General features: G+C 52.0%; 2 protein-coding genes and 1 pseudogene across 3 annotated transcripts; 2 read left to right on the top strand and 1 right to left on the bottom strand.

Annotated features, from left to right (window-relative positions):
• The first annotated feature begins 3,143 nt into the window (after positions 1-3,143).
• On the top strand, positions 3,144-5,907 carry LOC112898788 (annotated as a pseudogene).
• Positions 5,908-6,149: 242 nt separating this feature from the next.
• Positions 6,150-17,143, bottom strand: LOC112898787 (protein PARTING DANCERS-like). Of its 2 annotated transcripts, none has more exons than XM_025967077.1 (11): positions 17,082-17,143; positions 16,417-16,458; positions 8,964-9,195; positions 8,294-8,415; positions 8,119-8,207; positions 7,937-8,032; positions 7,764-7,858; positions 7,633-7,673; positions 7,475-7,558; positions 6,801-6,959; positions 6,150-6,420 (listed from the first exon to the last, which is right to left on the bottom strand). In XM_025967077.1, exons 3-10 carry the CDS (start codon positions 8,998-9,000, stop codon positions 6,810-6,812), a joined length of 714 nt encoding a protein of 237 aa, XP_025822862.1. In that variant the 5' UTR covers positions 9,001-9,195; positions 16,417-16,458; positions 17,082-17,143; the 3' UTR covers positions 6,150-6,420; positions 6,801-6,809. The 2 variants fall into 2 exon arrangements, with proteins under 2 accessions (XP_025822862.1, XP_025822861.1); XM_025967076.1 differs by having other exon boundaries at positions 6,150-6,405; positions 17,082-17,136.
• On the top strand, positions 9,681-14,503 carry LOC112900846 (probable inactive receptor kinase At2g26730). The gene is made up of 3 exons (XM_025969638.1): positions 9,681-9,685; positions 9,826-11,276; positions 13,556-14,503. Exons 1-3 carry the CDS (start codon positions 9,681-9,683, stop codon positions 14,212-14,214), a joined length of 2,115 nt encoding a protein of 704 aa, XP_025825423.1. The 3' UTR covers positions 14,215-14,503.
• Positions 17,144-18,235: the final 1,092 nt, after the last annotated feature.

Raw genomic sequence — 18,235 nt, forward strand, 5'->3', positions numbered from 1 at the left:
GACCACTATCCAAGGGAGTTCACAATGCGCAAGAAGAGGCGCCTATTCATACGAAATCTAGTACGAAACATACTCTCGGGGTAGAGTGGTTCTGCAGCAAAGTAGTCCTCCACAACCCGCTGATGAGCACCTACCTGATCCCTAGGTATGCTCTTTCTTGGACCATATTATCTCTTCGACACCCCACTTGAGATTTTAGCCTTGATCTTCGTTGCCAGCCTCCTAGCAAAAGAGTCTAGGACGCTCTGCTCAACAACATACTCTCTCATGATTTTGGATGGGGCTAGATCATTGGAATTATCCGAGTAGGAAGATGAATCAGCCATAGAGAGTGAGGAAGATAGAGGAGAAGGAAGGTGGATATGGTTGGCAGAAAATGAAGGTGGGAAGGTAGCACTATATAGATGTGCTCTATTGCATGATGTTCTGCTAAGAACAATTAAATGAAATTCGTAACTATCTCACCAGATTACAATGCATTGTAGTTGGGCTGTTGACTGGTAACTATTTTACCACATTACAATGCATTGTAGTTGGGCTGTTGACTGGTAACTATTTTACCTGATTACAATGCACAGTAGTTGGACCGTTGACTGATGACTATCTTACCAGATTACATTGCATAATAGTTGGGCTGTTGAATCTCTAAGTAATTCAGAAGCTATGCATAATTCAATAAAACAGTACAGCTCAGTATATGAACCGGGTAGTACCTTAGTGTTGCCAAATAATTTCTCCCTGAGGCACCGCAATGCTAACACATGCTCAGATCTTACATCTTCTGCCATAACAGTTGTGTCTTGCTTCAACAGCTCTCGGTATGTTTCTATCATGGCTGACTTCTTGTTCTCTTTTGCCGCAAGATAAGAAAGCTTCCGAGCTTCAATATTCTCACTAGACACACGCTTTTGTGTCTCTAGCATCTCTTTACGCCCTTCACTTTCTTTGTTCTGAGTGTCAATAAATATCTAGAGCTCATATTCAAGATCTATAATGCTAGCTTCATCCTTCCTTTTTCGTTTCTGCAGTTCTTTAGCTTTCTTGCCCCCAATTGGCCTCTCTTCTTTATCATCATCTTGTACAGAGAAATGCTGCTCCACATCATCATCAACATTGTACTTCCTCTTGTCTAGATCCAATTCTGCAAGGTGCTCCAAATAGGCGTCCCATTTCGATTCTTTCTGCAGAACATCCCAACAATGCCTAAACAGAAATGGGCCGTCTTTTTTGTGCTCCTCTTCATAAAGGTTCAGTGCCTTATCCATTAAGTCCGCATCGGATTCACCACTAGCCCGCAAAGCATTAGCCTCCTTCCAGTTACCACAGAACCATGCAACTCTTTTCTTAATTCTTCCAAATCGATCCTTGACTTGCTTGAGTAGCCTTGCACGGTTTTTTAGGATGGCGCTATTGTAGGCAGCAGTAACTTCTTTCCAATATTGCTCGTTCTTCTTGTAATTTGAATGGATTGGATCATTTGAATTATTCAACCATGCACCAACCTACAATATTATCAGAGAAGGTGGTTCATTGCATTGGTATTAATTAACAGATAACGGATGGGAACATTTGAATTAAAAAATTTAACTAACCAGTGCAATATCCTCTTCTTTTGTAAATAACAAGCCCTTCCCAGTCCTAGGACAATCAGATTCATTGGTGTCATCACCAACACTGATCGGCTGCGATAAATTACCAGTGCTCACGGCTGTGCAGGACTATGCCTAGGTGTGTTTTTAGTCAAAAAAAAATTAAACATACCACTAGGTGGGATAGAATCCACTCCCCTATCAAGATAAGATAACATTAAATCATTAGAACAACAATGCAGGAGGACATCAATGTTTAGAGAAAAAAATGCAGGAGGACATCAATGCTTAGAACAAAAATGCAGGAGGACATCCAAGCATTCCAGATAGCCAAAAAGATCAAAAACATGCTTAGGTCTTTAACTTGTCATCATTACAGCACCAAAAACTTATCACCATTACAGCACCAAAAACTTGATTACTCATCAATATTCGACCAACTAAGAGTATAGGAAACATTTACCAAACTTGCATCTCAGAGTCTTCTATATCCGTGGATGAAGGAGGTGCCCACCAAGGGCCTTGAGCCGATGAACTAGCCGTGCCTGGATGCTGTAGCCCGGGAATCCAGTACGGAGTAGAGGAGGGCGCCATGGATTGCTGTGGATATGGAGGGCACCAAGCACCAGAGGCGAACATAGAATGGGTGGTTGTTGGTGGAACAGGTTGGGCACCGATTGGGGGAGTCCTAAACGTCGGCGGGATCTCCATTAGCGCCGTCGCAGAGGTCCTCTTGGATGGAGGCATCTTGCAGGGAAGAGGAGCTATGGCTATCTAGGGTTTGGATATGGCGATTTAGGATGAGCTGGGTGGAATTGGGGGGACTTAGATCCATCAATACGTGGAAACGATTTGGAGCGAAGGGAATCGATTTGGCGCGCGCGAGCTAGTTTTGGCAGGGAGATTGGTGCAAGGGAAGCGGGGGGAGCAGGAGATTGAGAGGAGGAACAATCGCCAGCAGAATCGCCGATGACGGGCTGGGAGCGGACGATTCCGTCTCGGGTCCGCCGCTTCGAACGAGCGAGTCGCGAACCGCCCGTCCTGCGTTTCTCGCTCCTCCAACTCTTATTGAGCTGACGTGGTGGGTTGTATTCGCCGGCTGACTGGATCCATTATACTTGCTCTTCGGGTGGTTTTGATGAGCGGTGCAACTGCAACCAGCAACCGCGAGGTCTGGCGCACAGAGGCTCAGGCGGAGCAAGTAGCAGCCACACCCGCGGCGCCAAATCAACCGCTAGCAAGAGCGGAGAGATGTGACCGCCTCAGCCGTTTAACCAACCAAACATACCGTTATTTTCTCGTAGTGCCAGCTCACGCGTAACTTGGCGTGGCAACCAACCGAAGGCCAAATTTGAAAGGCCAAACCTTATGCTCTTGCTCTGACATAAACATAAGCATCATTGCATCAATCTGTATGCGCCACGTAGCGCGGTGGGCGGTGTCTGTGGATCCACGTCTCCACGACGTGACATGGCTGGCCGGAGACGCGGTCGACGGCAACGATGGCCGCGGCGTTTCGTGAAGTGGCGCGCAGCGTACAGCCCGCCCGTGCTTTGAATTTCTTCGGGCGCATGCTACGTTTTCGCTATAGCGACGGCGCATTGGAAACCCCGGCCTCGCTCCTGCTGCCGTGCGGGTGGGTGCGGTCACCGGCCAGCCCGAAACGGGAGCTCCAAAGCCCACGCACCTCGGCACCTGACAACCCCCCGGCATCTCCGTCGGTCCGTCCACCCCCCACCTCCGCGAGGGGCGACCCGAGAACGCAACCGCCGCCGCCGCCATGTGGCGCCGCCTCCAAACCCTAGCGCCCTCCCTCCGCCGCGCTGCCGCCGCCGCCGCCGCCACATCGTCGTCCTCCGCCCGCGCCGCGCCCCTCTCCACGGCGCCGGCCGCGTTCCGGCGCACCTCGCCCCTCCTCTCCTCTCCTGGTAAGCGTCCCCGGCCCGGCCCTGAGATCTGCAGCTGCTTCCGGCTCTCACCGAGCGGCTTGTTCTGATCGGTGGCCCGTGGGTACGCACGCGACAAGCCGGCGCCGACCAAGGTCGAGGATGTCATGCCGATCGCCACGGGGCTGGAGCGCGAGGAGCTCGAGGCGGAGCTCCAGGTGAGGGGTGTCAGTTTTGGTTTAGGGGGGCTGCGGCGGCATTTGATCTGAATCTGTCCCCGTGTTTGTCCAGGGGAAGAAGAGGTTCGACATGGATCCTCCCGTCGGCCCCTTTGGCACTAAGGTGAGTTGATTGCTGCGTGCTGCGCTGATATATATTTGTTACGTGCGATACCTGAGTTTGTAGAATCGCACCAACTATGTGATTGGTATAGAAAATGCGCATGGCTGTAGCTCGGATTCATCTCTAGCTGGCCTGCCAGTTGTTCAATTTGTGATAGCCGCGTGACAAAAATGTGCACAGTAGTCTTTCCCTGCATCAACTTGTGCTAATGACAACTTATGACATATCACATCACTCTAGCATGGTTGTAAGTAAACATTTTTGGCTCACCAGATGCATCTCTTGTTTATCATGTAATATAGCAAATTATAAGTATTTGAAATGTTACATGCTTAAGCTGCAATTCCTGAAGGAGTTGTTCCAATACACCATCAGTCAGTCATACATGAAAACGAAATACCAGGGTAGCTTATCACTGACTTGTCACTTCGAGCTTTGCATTAAGTATCAGTGCTTGTTGTGGAGTGCACTTCGTATTTTCAACTTCCTATCCTTCTGTGCTTTCTGCTGAGTTGGTGCACTGATCTTGAAGTGATTGAATACACTTTAGCACATGTGCCACTCCCGTTAACCAAAAGAGCCCTGTAGCCATATGTGGTTGTATAGCTGGTTTTGCACTTAGCTAAACAACTGTGAAGGCAAAGCACAAACCTAACAAATCTGTTTTAATGCATAATAGGTTTAGACTGTTGTTTTTTACTTGTTTGTGGTCCACTATTCATCAATCCTAGGCATGCCCTCCTATGCATTGAGTACTGACATTGCCTGTATATTTAGTCTAGATATGTGGAAGTTCTTGATCGCTCCCTCCCCATCTATTTTGGTTTTGAATACCAGACTTTCTATGCTGCACAATTGGTCAATGGTCTGAACATATAAAGTACTCAATATGCCTCATTGGGCATGGCAAATTATAAAGTACTTGAAATGTATCGTGCTTAAGCTGCATTATTTTAAGGAGCTTTTCTAGATAAACCATTGGTTGGTCATAAATGCACTGACTTGTCACTTGGAGCTTGCATTGAGTGTCAGGCTTGATTTGTTTGTATCGTGTTGTGCATTGCACTTAGATATTTTCAATTACAATTCATCAACTTCCTAGTCTTTCATGGTGAACTCATACACTGACTCCAATGTTCTTGCTTAAGGGGCGCAGTTGATCATTCTGTGATTGAATACACTACCTACATATGTTGCTCATGTTAACTAAAGGAGCCCTGGTAGTGATAGGTGGGTTTAGTATCACTTAACTAGGTAATTGTGTAGGTAAGCGTGCAACCTAACAAAACAATCATATATTATAATTTTAATGCACAACTGGGTATACTGTTGTTTTCACTTGTCTGTGGTTCTGCTATTCCTATTCTTCAATCCCAAGCATGTCCTCATATGCATACCATGTACTGACACTGCCTGCATATTAAGTCTAGATATGTGGAAATACTTGATCACTCTCTCCCTTGTATTTTGGTTTTGCATACAAGACTTTCTGTGCTGCAAGATTGTTCATTTGAATGCTTTACCTGCAGGAGGAACCAGCTGTGATTGAATCCTACTATAACAAGAGAATAGTTGGCTGTCCTGGTGGCGCAGGAGGTACATCAAGGCTAACCATATATCTCGGTTGTAAGCGTTAAATATGTAACTCGCCATAACTGGCTGTTAATTTTTCCACCGGGCTTATTGCAGAGGATGAACATGATGTTGTCTGGTTTTGGTTGGAAAAGGATAAACCACGAGTGTCCAGTCTGCTCGCAGTACTTTGTGGTAACTGAAATCAATTCCTTGACCAATTGTTATAAAAGATGTACAGCGGTAATTGGTTTTGCTGTTGGTTAGCAGTGGCTGAAATATTCTATTTTGTTGACTTTGTACAGCTCAAGGTCATTGGCGATGGAGGTGATCCAGATGGGCATGATGATGATGAAGATGAGCATCACTGAGGCCATGTGTCAGTTGGCAATAATAAGAACTTGGTGATACATGGTTTTTAGCCTTATCTTTGCAGCATCAGACTGCTCTATAGTGTTGTAATTGATGAATGTTTGACCAAGAAACAGGTCAGGTGGTGTTTTTCACCTACGGATTTAGTTCGAGCCGTGTAGACCTTATGGTTGTTTCTGTTTGGCATGTGCATTTTTTCTTGAGTGCATCATCATCAAATAAAGGATGAGTGCATCGATCTGTTTCACTCTAGTGACCATCAGGTGGTGATGCCCGTGTTTGTATTCCTTTTTGTTCTGTGATCAAGGGCAAAACTGCCTGCCCATCAGTTTTTGTCACCGTCCCACGCGGCATCAGATCCCAACCGCTTTGGAACGAAACGGTTCCAAACCCAAGAAACAGAGATCATCTTTTCTTTTAATGAAGGAAACGGGGATGGGATGCTACACAGAAACAAAAGTTCAGAACTACAGAATGCACGAGTTCTACAGTGTCTGTCACAGTGCGGCATCATCATTCGTCTTCCGCTATATCGCGAGTTGGCTATTGCAGAATTACAGCTTGCCCGGGATGCATCCAACTATCGCCACACTAATTTGCCAGCTTCAACAGGGACGGGCTCGAATCAATCGGTATGACTTTGCCTGCAAATCAGGAGACTGTATCAGCAGCTCAGCATCACGGGATCCTAATCTTTCTACCAACGGTAGAAACATTCAAGATCACATGAAACTTGAGCATCAAAGGAATCGAAAAAGTTCATCATTTTCAGCAGACATGACCTTTTAGTGGGTGTGCCAGTTGGTGTGCAAATCATAAGGTTCTTATCAGCATATACTACTTAGAGATCAAATTCAAGAAAATAAATCATGTTTGTTTATGCTAGCGCATTCCTCACGCCAAACATCAACTGATGGAATAAGAAATTAAGAACAAAGAAAGGCAGTAGGCTGACAGTTTCATAGAGCAAATACCAAATGATTGACACATACTTTGAGTAAACCAATCACTACATATTTCCTGTGGGGGAGAAGAATACCTGCAAATATTAGTTGATTTTAGGGCTTAAGTAGTACTGTGGATCCCTGAAGAACCTGAAAATCCTCTGTGCCTTTTCAGTGGAAAGATCAGTGTTTTCCAGGATGAATTCCTTGGATGCCTTTGCAATTGCTTCAATGGAGCCAATAGCTTGGGCAAGCTTAGAAATAAATAAACAAATAAAAAGTAGCATCACTATCAATAAGCACGCCATGGTAAACAGCATGGAAAAGTTAAACAAATAATAGGCAACTTGTGTTTACAGTGAACCTGACTACTTAACTACAGGCGAGGCTAATAAGCAGATTAGCACACTGGTGAATAGAGCACAACTCAATTTGCACAACATAGAACATGCTCAGTTATTATTCTTGAATAGCTGCATAAACCCAATATCATTTGCACGCAAAGCTCCAAAATATATTTAAGTCCTGATCTGCTCTGAATACCATACAGGTACTGTGGCTTATCATTCACAATTTTCAGAATAATGAGTGCAGATGACAAGTGAAATAATGATACTTCTTGAAACAAACAATGTGTATTGTTTGAATCCGTATCTGTTATCCCTAGAGAAAGAACTTGCAAAGCACTCGGAACTAACCAGCTAACATTGATATCTAAGTAATCAAGAAACCATAGAGTTACAGAAAAAGGAAATTTTTAGGCACATACCGCATTTGCATCATGAGTGTCAATACCAGGAATGGACGTTAGCACTCGTAAAAATGCATCCATGCACTGAACAGCTTGCGCCCGCTAAAGTGAGAAGCAAGAGAATAATTTAGCTACACAAATAGTACGCTCATGTATCTGGGAGGATCTCAAATTACCTCATTCCTCATAGTTGTGATAATGTCTTGCTGTTTGCATACTGAAGAAAGAAGATATGTTATCAATAGCAGCTTCCGGTTCAGGACTTGAACACGAGCCAGGAACTTCAGAAAAGAATGTAGAGATTTACCTCCACGAGCATGAGCTATCTTTACAATCTTCTCAAATCCCATCTCTGGATCACAAACAGGCACAAATGTAGGACAGCCAAGCACCATGCCGTACCTTGAATAAGAACTGCATGAATAACAATGACACAACTACAACGAACATTTCATGTTTAACATAATATCAGGTGCATACTTGAAATATGATTGGTTAAATGATTCAATTTGTTCTCCTGTGGGAAGGACAACAACAACATAAAGATGTTTGAACTGCCTCTTCAGTGTATTCACCCTGCAAAGGCATTCCGATACTGACATCACCATCACAACAAATGCAATGCATAACAAGTATAACCAGGAAGAGTCTCACGGCCTCACCTGCTGAAGACAGCAGCTTCCTTTTCAGAATCCCAATTCGTCTCAAAGACAAAAGCAACAGATGTGCCCCCATTGTTGAAGATGAAGTCCTGGAATTCACTCGATCAGGTCATAACGTCATATACATAAAGACACGCAAGAGCAAATCAATGGATTTCTGAATTGGGGTGCTAACCGGAGAAACTGACAGGAAGTTGAGGCGGTACGAGTTTGCAGCGAGGAATGTGGCCATGAAGTTGATGAGGTTGGGGTGCTGCTTGTCTCTCCACGAGGTGCTCATCATGCATACTCCTCGGCCTGCGCTCAGAATGGTACCCAATTGAGTTACAGAAATTTCAACTCGATGTGCGCATGCAATAAAACTCAGATAAATATTCAGTGGACTGCTACTCTAGAAAAACATCCTGGCTCGGCCTTTAGAATTAGGACCACCACTGCATTTTGAACCATACGGGAGAAGACGTAAGTTGAGGTCATGGGGGTTAAGGTGAGCCCCCAAATGTTCCACAATTCAGAACGATCAGGAAGAATAACCAAATCATACGAACGATTCAGATTTCAGAGTAACGAAATCCTAACACGTGCACCTGGGGCACGGAGGAGGACGCAATGCGAGAATTAGCATCATGGGTACTCATGTCTCTACGGGCGACAGGATCACAGCACATGCCCCCAGCCCCGTCGAGGGGATGGATTAAGAAACGAATCTTCGAATCAAACAGCGGTTTGCTTAAAGAGTTGCATTTGGTTAGCACCGGATTAACTGAAGAGAAGGAAGGATTTGGATTTGGTCCGGTTGCTCCACCTGAACAAATTCGAAAAAACTCTAGCCAGCTAGGGCTTACCGACGAGTCCTGAAGGGTCTCCTCCACTTGAGGCCATCCCGTGCCAGTAGACGGGAGGAGGAGGAGGCTGGCCGCGAGAGGAGAATTCGAAACACTTGGGAGGTGGCGCTTCGCTTCGGTGGAGCAGAGCGGAGGCGGGCAGGCGGCGGTCGCCTCCCTTTCCCTCTCAATCCGTTGGCCTGGGAACGAGGGAAGGAAGTTGGGCCGGGTTGGGCCGATTGGTTCTTTCGGCCTGAAAGTTTTGAGTGCGCATCATCATCAAACCCGCTAAACAAAAAGAAAAAAAAAGAAAGGGAATGAAAAGGAAAAGGCGAAAAGGGAAGAAATAAAATATTGGTATCGATGAACGGGTATTAGGGGGTAATGTTAAATAATCTAGAGGTTGGGCTCTAATCTTATTTAATTTTAAACTAAAAGAATATAAAAATTAAGTTAGATTATAAAAAATCTCTAGGATCATTGATCCGTTACCATCTCTAATACCACCCCTAATACAGTAGTTTTATCGACTAATCCGAATACGCTTGGTTCTACCGAAGTTTCTTGGAGGTTGGATGTGCGCAATAATTTTTAGCACTACAAAATGAGCATCATTTCTTTATTAAAAAAAATGAGCATCAACTCTCCGTGAAACCTCCACCATTTAACGATCGCTAGATTTATGACTGCAAAGTTACAGAAATTAGAGTGCTCATCAGAACGCGCTCTGATAGAACCATGCGGTGATGGCAATACGCTGTTAGGGTGCGTTTGGTTGGGGAGCCAGATTATTTGGTTGGGGAGCCAGATTAAATGGAATGGCTTCATTCCAATTTCTGAGAACTGCTAAAATTAAAAATAAAGAATGACCGAAGCTGAACAGATCAAGTTCAACAAACAGATCAAGGAGCGAGGAGCCATGCGGGAGGGGGGGGGCGCCTGCAGGCAGCCGGGCGGGGCCGGCGGGAGCTGGAGGCGCGGGGGGCTTTAGGCGGGCGGGGGGCTCTGGGTGGCCGCGCGCTCGCCAGGAGCTAGAGGCGCGTGGGGGCTTCGAGTGGGCGGTGGACGGGGGCGGCCCGGCTGGAGTCGGGCGGGGCACATCCACCGTGGCGTTCGCCTGTGCGGGCGCGGATCCGCCGCAGCAGGAGCGGTGGAACGCGTCCGTGCCGGCCTGCGCCTGGACCGGCGTCCGGTGCGACGCGGCCAACGCCACGGTCGTCGAGCTCCGCCTCCCGGGCATCGGCCTCATCGGCAGCGTGCCGCCGGGCACGCTCGGCGGGCTGCGGGGACTCCAGGTCCTCTCACTGCGTGACAACCGCCTCCTCGGGGACATCCCCAGCGACCTGTTCGGCCTCCCGCGGCTCCGGTCGCTGTACCTGCAGGGCAACCTGCTCACCGGCGCCATCCCCGCCGAGGTCGGCCGGCTCGCCTCGCTCGAGCACCTCGCGCTGTCCCGCAACAGCCTCACCGGAGCCGTCCCGTCGGCGCTCAACAACCTGACAAGGCTCCGGTCGCTGAGGCTTGACGGGAACCGTCTCTCCGGCAGCCTCCCGAGTCTCAGCTTCCGCCAGCTCGAGGTGTTCAACGTCTCCTACAACGACCTCAACGGCTCCATCCCCAGCTCCCTCGCGCGGTTCTCCCCGGAGTCCTTCGCCGGCAACGTCGGCCTCTGCGGCCCGCCCCTCGTGGACCAGCCATGCCAGCCCTCTCCTCCCGGTGTCCCTGTGAAATCGTCGAAGAAGAAGAGGAAGCTGTCCGGCGCGGCGGTCGTGGCCATTGCGGTGGGCGCCGGGGCCGCGGCGCTGCTCGCCCTGGTGCTCCTCGCGCTGTGCGCCGTCCACCACCACCGTCGCGCAGCCACCGGCGAGGAGGAGGTGAAGACGACGCCGCCGACCCGGGGCCTGACCCCGTCGACGGCGTCAGGGGAGATGACGGGCGGCGACTTCACCTCGTCTTCCAAGGACATCAGCGTGGCCGCCGCCGCCGCCGCGGCGGGCGCGGCGGAGCGGAGCCGCCTGGTGTTCGTGGGGAAGCAGGGCCCGAGGCAGCACCACTACAGCTTCGACCTGGAGGACCTGCTGCGCGCGTCGGCGGAGGTGCTGGGGAAGGGCAGCCTGGGCACGTCGTACAAGGCGGTGCTGGAGGAGGGGACGACGGTGGTGGTGAAGCGGCTGCGGGACGTGGCCATGGCGCGGCGCGAGTTCGCGGCGTGCGTGGAGGCCGCGGCGGAGCACCGGAACCTGGTGCCCCTGCGCGGGTACTACTACTCCAAGGACGAGAAGCTGCTGGTCGTGGACTACCTCCCCGGCGGCAGCCTCTCCGCCCGGCTCCACGGTGAGTCATCTATCGATCAGAGCCTTTCCTTTTCTGTTCACCGAACTTGCTTACCAGCTGCCATTGGTGCGCGCGGTCAGGGGATTCCGGCCGCATTCGGCCGGCGTTGCGCGGGATTCGCGCGGTTTTGCAATCCTCTCCGGTGTAGGTGTTTGTGTTTGCTAGGAGTAGTTGGCACTACGAGTACTGTTACGTGGTAGGTGTGCGATCGGTTTGCTGCGAGAGGGGGAGGCTGCCTGTAATGTGAGCGAATCTGTGAGACTGAGAGAGACGAAAGACATGAGCATGCGATAGATTTGACAAGCGAGTGACGGAGGGAGGAGGATGGGATGGTGCTGCTAGATTCGTCGTGTGGCGCTTGATTGGCTTGGGGAAATGTTGGAGCGGAGAAAAATTCTCGCTTGGGATGCCGAGCCACGGAATGGGGTCGAGCTGAGCACGATTGGAAATTGGGGTTGCCGGCGACATGCCCTGCCGGCATGATTGCCTGCAACCGGAGTACGAGTACTAGGTGGTACGAGAACATTAGCCGGAGCACCCTTGTTTGTCGGCTGCCGCTGCCTTGGAGCACCCAATTCATAATTCAACGCTACAGTAGCTCCGAGCCTACTCAAACTCAACGGAGCCGCTAGTTTGCTTTGCTCCATCTGCACGCAAACGGGCACTGCAGCACAGCGCACAGGTACGGTGTTTCTCCGCGGAATGTTTGCCTCTGGTTCGTCGCGTACCTCTAACATCTTGTAGTACACGGTACTGCTAGTACGGTAGTACCATACCATGGAGTGTAGATCAAGCAGCTAGTATATCGTTCGTTCAGACCTGAGTTCAAGGCTCCACGAGGGTCCAGATCAGCAGCACTGGCCTTCAGCATCCCTGTATGCATCAAAGATTAAACCGAGCGATTCAGACCTCCGGCCTGAGTGGTGTAAAATTTGTGTCAACTGCAGCGCTTACTCATACTGACAGGACCATCCTTCGCTCCAATCATTCATGCAACTTCTTGTCACTAGCATAGCAAAACCATGGGCACGGTCTTTGGGAGGCCGCTAGCTACTCCACCCTTTTTCCTTCAGCTGTGCTCTACTAGGTTCCAATCCCTTGAAAGGGATTGAGAGGGAGCATTTGCAATTTGACTAGCCTTTTTCTCAGAATTCAGATTCCTGTTGGCTTAGGGCCAATCATCTGACAGGGACTGAAATCTAAATTTATGGTTCCGTAGCCATCGCTTATCCGCGATGGCGTCCTCACTTTTGAATTCTTGTGATCAAGGAACTGTCCATGCCGTCGCCGTTTTGAGGACAGTCTTCACTTCACTGTCAGGTTTGCGTATACAGATGCTATCAGAGTATGATTTAGAATACAAGGATGCAACCACTCTCATCCAGAAAATGGGTGCCGTTCAGTTCTCACAAGTGCAGCAGTGGCTGCTCCTCTTGTGCCCGCTGCCACCTCAAACAAGTCCCACTACCATTGCCCTGTGGGGCCTGCTTCCCAGTCAATGTGTCCCCGCTGCCTACTGAAACAAAATTCAGTTATCCTCCATATATCCTGACCACCAACTTCTGATTGCTCAGTGTCTAAGAACACTGAACAAAGCATGGCAAAAAGTCAAGGTTTTGATTGATCGTCCTAATCAGATGCGTTGGCATACGAACATGTCTGATGCTCTTTTTTTAGGGAAACATGCTAGTATTTATGACTTTCTATTGTTTTTCGTTGCTCTATCATGCTGCATTATTCGACGTAATTCATCGAGTTGGCACCAATACTCATAGCAGTTAAGTTACACCAGCCTTGCATGTTTTTGTGCATAGACGCCAACCGGCAACAAGCGTTGCCGATTGCTGGTACAATTATGTTGCTGTTTCTCTGTTTAATCGCTCTACCTACTACACCTACTTTGTTCCCTTCCTTGACCATTTTGCTGCCTAAATGTAATTGAAAAGGAGTAGGGCACTGTGCACGCATCACTGTATTTTTGTTCAAGTTATAATTCTGCGTCACTGGTGGTCCATTGACTCCATTCCATGGAAAATGACTAGCTCATGCAGCCAATGTCCAGTTGGAAATTGTATTTCTGTAATGAAAACGCCAAATGATTGTTTTCACCAGTATTACTACTGTAGACAAATTAAGCCCTGGCCTGAATTAGGGACAAATGATGTCTGAATTTTTGCTATACAAAATGATGAAAATAGCAGCATATTCAGACATTGATTTCTCTGTCTGTGCATTATTGTGTCGTTGGAGATGCTAACGCACCGTGGTTTTGGACACAGGCAGCCGGGGCACCGGCCGGACGCCCATGGACTGGGAGGCGCGGATGCGGACCGCGCTGTGCGCCGCGTGCGGCGTGGCGCACCTGCACACCGCGCACAGCCTCGCGCACGGCAACGTCAAGTCCTCCAACCTCCTGCTGCGCCCGGACCCCGACGCGGCCGCGCTCTCCGACTACTGCCTCCACCAGATCTTCCCCCCGGCCCCCGCGCGCCCTGGCGGGAGCGGCGGCGGGTACCGCGCGCCGGAGCTCGTGGACGCGCGCCGCCCGACGTTCAGGTCCGACGTGTACTCGCTCGGGGTGCTGTTCCTGGAGCTCCTGACGGGCAAGTCCCCCGCGCACCACGCGTCCCTGGAGGGCGGCGACGGCGCCGTGGACCTCCCACGGTGGGTGCAGTCGGTGGTGCGGGAGGAGTGGACGGCCGAGATGTTCGACGCGGAGCTGGTGCGGATGGGCGGGAGCGCCGAGGAGGAGATGGTGGCGCTGCTCCAGGTGGCCATGGCGTGCGTGTCCACCGCGCCGGACGCACGCCCGGACGCCCCCGACGTCGTCAGGATGATCGAGGAGATCGGCGGCGGGCACGGGCGCACAACGACGGAGGAGAGCGAGGGGACGAGGGGCGCGTCAGAGGAGGAGCGGTCCAGGGGCCCGACTCCGTGATGCCGCCGGTGCAACGCAACGCAATGCGATGCCGCATGGCAAAGTTGTTTCCTTTCGATCGATTTATATAGCATTTGTTTTCATTCTCTAGTCTCTAACCGCTCAGCCTGGCTGCTTCCCAAGCATCCATTGTCACGCCAATCAGATACATTCCCCCCTTTCTCCCAGCCTTTATTCCTCCAAGCGTATGCAGCAATTTTTCCCGTTTGGTTCTTGTTGTGAAGCTGTGACAATTGCAAATGTCTGCTCGACTGCTCCAAAATCCAATCAGCCTACCATCATGTTGTCATGCACTTTCTTTTGGTGTTGCTATGTTGCTGCAAAGCTGCCAATGGCGTCCAACGTTGAGACTCCCAAACCTTGTAGGCCAAGGAAGGTTACTCTGCGCTGCAGCTTGAAACAATAGAACTCGAAGCAGGACAAAGCAGGAAACAGAGCAGCACACTCCGGAGCAAGACCCATGACGGAGCAAGACCCATGACGGCTCATCGCGAATGCGTCCGGGCTTTGGCCTGTGGCGGGTTCCGCGAATCACCTCGTCGTGGAGGGCAGTGCCACGCTCCAGGTCCCGGACAGTCTCTATATGGATACCTAGACCGTCTTCTCCCTCGGCGTCGGCTAGCCCCGTCCGACGCCCGCTCCTGCGGTCCTGCAGCGCTCGGCAGGGAAGGGCGTTCAGATTTTGGATGATGTGATGCGCACTCGCCATACTTCGTTTCAGGAATATGTCCGCCGCCGCGGGGTGTCACCGGAGAGGCCAGAGCCACCGGCGTATCGATGCTGGAGGGGACGCCGCACCCCGCAGTCCCACCTAGAATTCTTAATTTGTACACATCGATCCAAATATTTTGAGTTTACCCCCTAATTTCGGATCGCGATCTAAAAGTTTACACTTTACCCCCTATTTAGGATCTCAATTAGTAATCGCGATCCGAATTATTTCACTTTGACCCCTACAAGTTTACAGATTAGCCCTCCTGTATATGGGTACCGGGCGCGCCCTCTCCTTCTCCCCACCGGCCACCGCCTGCTCCTTCGCCGGCATCCAAAGCTGCCTGGCACGCTCGTCGATCAGCCTTACGGAGCTAGGAGCCTAGGACGCTATGCTGCCGACGCCCGGTGAAGGATCTTCCTTTTCTCGCTTGGCTCTTTCTCGCCTCCTCCTGCCGTCCGCCATGTCGCGGTCGTTGAGCAGTCCGATGGTGCAAGGGCTTCGTCGCTGTCCTTGTTCTTCGAGCTCCTGAAGGCAAGTCCCCGATGATGACGCCGTGGTCCTCCTACGGTGTGGGTGCGGGAGGACTGGAGGAGTGAATCTCCGACTCTCCGAGCTCCGAGGTCTTGGACGTCGCGCTGGCACAGCTGATGAGCGGGAGCGCGGAGGAGGCCTGGAGGGGATGGTGGAGGGTGCTGCTACTGCAGGTGGCCATGGCGTCCGTGTCCAGTGTCCACCGCACTCGATGCCGCCGACGTCGTCAGGACGATTGGGATATCGGGCGGCGGGCAAGAGCGCACGACGGCAGCGGCCAACGGAGAGAGGGAACGCGCGGGGCGTCGAACGGTGAGCGTTCCAGGGTCGACACCGTGACGCCGCCGGTGCAAGGCAACGCAATGCAATTATGCAAACATGGCAAGTTTGCTCGAGTTTTAGCATTCCTTTCGCTGTCTAGTCTCTAAACTCAGCTTGGCAACTTCTCACTTTCTCAAGGCATCCATTGCTTGCGTTGTTCATCCTATGCCAATCAAACAATACAGTCCTCCCTCTCCCTTTTCTTTTCTTTATTTGGAGAAACCTCTCCTTTTCTGGTTCCTCCTAGTAAATGCAAGCTCCTTCCCGTTTATTTGCTCTTGTAAAGTTGTGACCATCCCAATTGTCTGCAGTACATCTAGTCAATCTGTAGACTAGACCATCGTGCTGGGCATAATGAGCAATTCGGGGACACGTGTTGCTGAGCAGAATTTGCTTCATACTTGATCACGGCCCAATCCCAATGTCAACGACGCAGTATAGGCCCATTTCTCTTGGGCCCAAAGGGCGTACCATCCAAGCCCAGATCTCCAGCCCGAAGCGAAACGCTCGTCACCTCACGTGACGGCACGTGCCTGCCCCAGGCATCTGATGTCCCACGAGAAGCCACCAGCGAATTTCTAAGGCATAACAAGTAATCACACAAAGCATATATTCAGTAAGACATAACGTTCTACCTTCCGAGGCGTGCATGCTGCCTTCCAAATTTCTCCTGCGAGCTGCCAAAATCAGAGACAAAGATCAAGACTGTGCACACATAATGCAAGCTTTGAATCAGAAAAGAATACAGCAGGCTATCAGGAAACATCTGTGCACAACCAAGAACCAAGACAGGGCGCGGGGGCGGGGGGGGGGGGGGGGGGGGGGGAGCGCTGCAGGGTCTCCAGCCGGTGGGGGGGGGGGGGGGGGGCCTCCAGCGGCGCGGGGCTCCAGCGGGGGGGGGGGGGGGCGCTCCTTCGGCGGCGCGGGTGGGGGCTCCGGCGGCCGGCGCGCGGGGGGCTCCAGGCGCAGGCGCCCCGGGGTTGGGGGGGGGGGGGGGGGGGGGCGGGCGCTCCGCCGGCGGCGCGGGTGGGGGCTCCGGCGGCCGGCGCGCGGGGGGCTCCAGGCGCAGGCGCGCCGGGGGGTGGGGGGGGGGGCTCCAGGCCGGCCGGCGGCAGATCCACCACGGCCCGCGCGGGGCGCCCGGGGGGGGAGGGGGGGCTCCAAAGGCGGCGCGCGGGGGCTCCAGGCCGGCGCGGCAGATCCGCCCGGGCGCGCGACGCGGGGGGGGGGGGGCCTCCGGCGGCGGCGGCGGCGCCCGGGGTGGGGGGTGGGGGCGGGGGGCTCCAGGGGCGGCGCTCACCTGCGTGCGGGGGCAGACGAGCAGGCGGTGACGGGCAGCGGGCGCGTGGGACGCGAGCGCTCGCGTCCGCTCGTTTTGACGGAGCGAGGTCGTTCCGCATCTTGACCGAATATTCGTACGCGGGAGCGCTTCCGCTCCGCTCCGCTCCACCGTCCTCCAACCAAACACGTGCAGAAATGGAACCGCTCCGCTCCGCTCCGCTCCCCTCGTTCCCCCAACCAAACACACGCTTACGTCATTGTCAGTTGCAAGAACAGTATGTACTTTAGATGAGATAAAATATACTCTTACATGTTTGGTCAGTATTAATTAATGATTTGAAGGCTAGCTTAGTAAAAAAAGTACTCCAATATACACATCTATTTTTTGTAGAGTACTAAATTTGTTGTTGAAAAATTAATTTCATGTTTTTATCATCGTTATAGATGCAAGGTCAATGGATGCATGAAAGACAGAAAGAAATTCTGCCAAATATTGCTGTTCGTGCGCTGAAGCCTGAAGCACGGGGACCGGCTTCCAGAATTCCTCCCAAGCCTAGAGGCCTTGAGGGATTCCCTGAACGCCTGCATCTGTACCTCCGCCGCGCTCCAGCATCCTGCCCTCCAGCTGTTCAAGCTCTCGTGCATCGTCCCAGCTCTCCAGCATTTGTACCTCCGCGGCGCTCCCTGCGCAGCTTTCCAGGCACCTGGACGCGCCCCCGTCGCGCTCCCGGCGCAGCTGCTTCAGCTGGCTTGTCAGCAGCGCCAGCAGCACCTCTTTCCTTTGCAGCTCGTCGACCATGCCTCCCAGACCCGCGGTCCCTGCCGCCGCCGCTGCAGCGAGGCCGCCAAGGCCGCGCGCCGCGTTCAGGGCGAGGAGGCGGGACGGAGGACGCGGGGAGGGAGGCGCCTCCTCGATCTCCGTGGCGGCGCTCGGGCCGAGAAGACGGCGGCGACCGGGATGTCGCCGGCGGCGGCGGCGCGGAACCGTCAGCTTCGGGGGCCGCATGCGGCCTGGCGCCGTCTGTTGGGCCGGTGGTGAGCTTGCCGCCACCGCCGGTGGTCAGGAGCCGCCGAGCAGTCCGGATTAGGGGTCTTTCTGAAAATATTAGAACCGGATGTTTTCAAAAAAGACCGTAAATCGGATCGCGATCCATCGCAATCCAAATCAGTGGG

This window comes from Panicum hallii, chromosome 7 (genome assembly GCF_002211085.1).
Source record: "Panicum hallii strain FIL2 chromosome 7, PHallii_v3.1, whole genome shotgun sequence".
Classification (NCBI taxonomy): Eukaryota; Viridiplantae; Streptophyta; class Magnoliopsida; order Poales; family Poaceae; genus Panicum; species Panicum hallii.